This window comes from Elephantulus edwardii, unplaced genomic scaffold (genome assembly GCF_000299155.1).
Source record: "Elephantulus edwardii isolate Elephantulus edwardi_28Jun2011 unplaced genomic scaffold, EleEdw1.0 scaffold00122, whole genome shotgun sequence".
Classification (NCBI taxonomy): Eukaryota; Metazoa; Chordata; class Mammalia; order Macroscelidea; family Macroscelididae; genus Elephantulus; species Elephantulus edwardii.
Window position 1 is genome coordinate 2,800,961 of NW_006399872.1, and position 1,918 is coordinate 2,802,878.

General features: G+C 36.3%; 1 protein-coding gene across 1 annotated transcript in view; it reads right to left on the reverse strand.

Moving 5' to 3' along the window:
* Nucleotides 1–127: 127 nt before the first annotated feature.
* The window catches only part of LOC102851991 (alcohol dehydrogenase E chain-like), a 23,255-nt gene continuing 21,464 nt past the window's right edge, over nucleotides 128–1,918 (reverse strand). The window contains exons 7-8 of the mRNA XM_006893106.1: nucleotides 1,465–1,604; nucleotides 128–173 (exon numbers count right to left, since the gene is read on the reverse strand). Of these exons, the coding sequence (XP_006893168.1) occupies nucleotides 128–173; nucleotides 1,465–1,604 (186 nt within the window). The remainder of the gene's footprint in view (nucleotides 174–1,464; nucleotides 1,605–1,918) is intronic.

Sequence of the window (1,918 nt, forward strand, 5' to 3'; positions counted from 1 at the left end):
ATCATGATGTTGCCTATTGGCTTAGTGGTAAGGTACTTTGTTTTATTCGTGTTGAGATGCAATCTATAGGCTGTAGACTTTGATCTTCTGCAGTAAGAGTTTCAGGTCTTACTTTCATCATGCAAAGTTATGCCATGTGCATAATGGAGGTTGTTGATAAGTCATCTTGTGATCTTGATACTATATTAATCTTCACAGAATTAAACTTCATGAATTATTTGTTCAGTATACTGATTGAATAGATTTGGAAAAAAGACACAGCCCCCATGCATTTCCTTCTCAATTCTAAATCATGTAGTATTCTGTTCTGTTTGGACAACAGTTTCTCAGTTCAGGCAGAGATTTCATGTGAGCACAATTAAGTGTTCCAGGATTCTCATTCTTCTCAATGCTAGCCATAGTTGCATAGACTGATCCACAGAGTCAAATGAATGCCTTTGCATAGTCAGTAAAATGCAAAGAGGCATTCTTACAGTATTCTCTGCTTTCAGCCAGGTTCTATATAACAGCAGCAATGACTTCACAAAAGAGACACAGCCTTTTCAAATCTTCCTTGAACTTCTGGCAGTTACTTGTCAACACACTGTTGCAGGTGTTTTTGAATGATCTTCTAGATTATTTTGCTTCATTTTGTATTAACAATATTGTTTGGTAATTCCCATCTTCTGGAAATGGGAACAAATACAGATGTCTTTCCATTAGTTAGCCAAGCACCTGTCCTCCAAATTTTCTGGCATAGATTAGTGATCCTTTTCAGGGTTACATCTGTTAGTTGAATCATGTCAACTGGTAACCCATCTATTGCTGGGGCTTTATTTTTTTAAAAAATATTTTTATTGTGATTTTAATGAAAGTTTACAGAAAGGTTGGGTTTTCATTCATTCATTGTTGTAAATTTTCCTTTCTTCCCCTCTCTTTGCTCTCCCCCAATCCACTTTTCGACACACCTTTTGTTTTATGTCATGCGTATCAGGCTTAATCATATATCGCCTTCAGACATTCCCCCCCATCTGTTTCAATGTGGTGTTCATTATGTATTCACTCTTCTTCCTTTTTTTTGCCAGTTTCTTCAGTGCCATTCAAACTTATATCTTTGTTACCATATTGGCTCTTGTTCATATGGTGGCTCTTGAAATTTTCAGTGTTGACCAATTCTTTGCGGTACAGTGTTACTGTGTATTCCTACCATCTTCTTTTCATGCTTCCTGAATCATTCACTAAAGTACAGGTGATTATACTTAAAGTAAAGGATCAAACCTAGCAACTGTTTAAATATGAGTATTGTGCAGACACAGATTCTTGCTATGCAATTTTTGGATCCTACTAGGTATGTTCCAGTCATTGGTGCAAATAATTAACATACTTGGTTGTAATCAAAGGTTGTTTGTGATGATGTTAGTTTTTTAAATTGGATGTTGACACATTTAATTATAAAAATTATAAGATTTGATCTTTTAGCCTAACTCCATACCACCAAAAATTGTTCCTTTCCAGGTGCGTCCAGTCAGTAGCAACAATGGGTTCATCTCAAGGTTGGGACCAGGAGGTGCTCCTATCATGACGCTTACACCGTATGCCTCATGACAGCATGCCAAGGCTGACACCTGGAATATAATTAACATTTAACATTATTAAAGTAGATTCTGTAATAATATCTATGATTCCAAGAATAGTCCAGGTAGTATGTGCTTTGTAAGGCTGTAAGTGTGTGAACAAAAGAGATTATATTTTTGTTTCTTCATTCTTGGCTATGTCTCTGTTAGAGCTATGGCTTTGGAGAATATTTGGAATATATATATATATATTTGTTGTTTTGTTTTTAGGTAGGGGTGAACTACAGGGCTGCACAGTTTGGTGGGTAGAGAGATGAGGGGAAGGAAATGAGAAGGATCTGGGCAAAAAGACAGGGTAATGATGG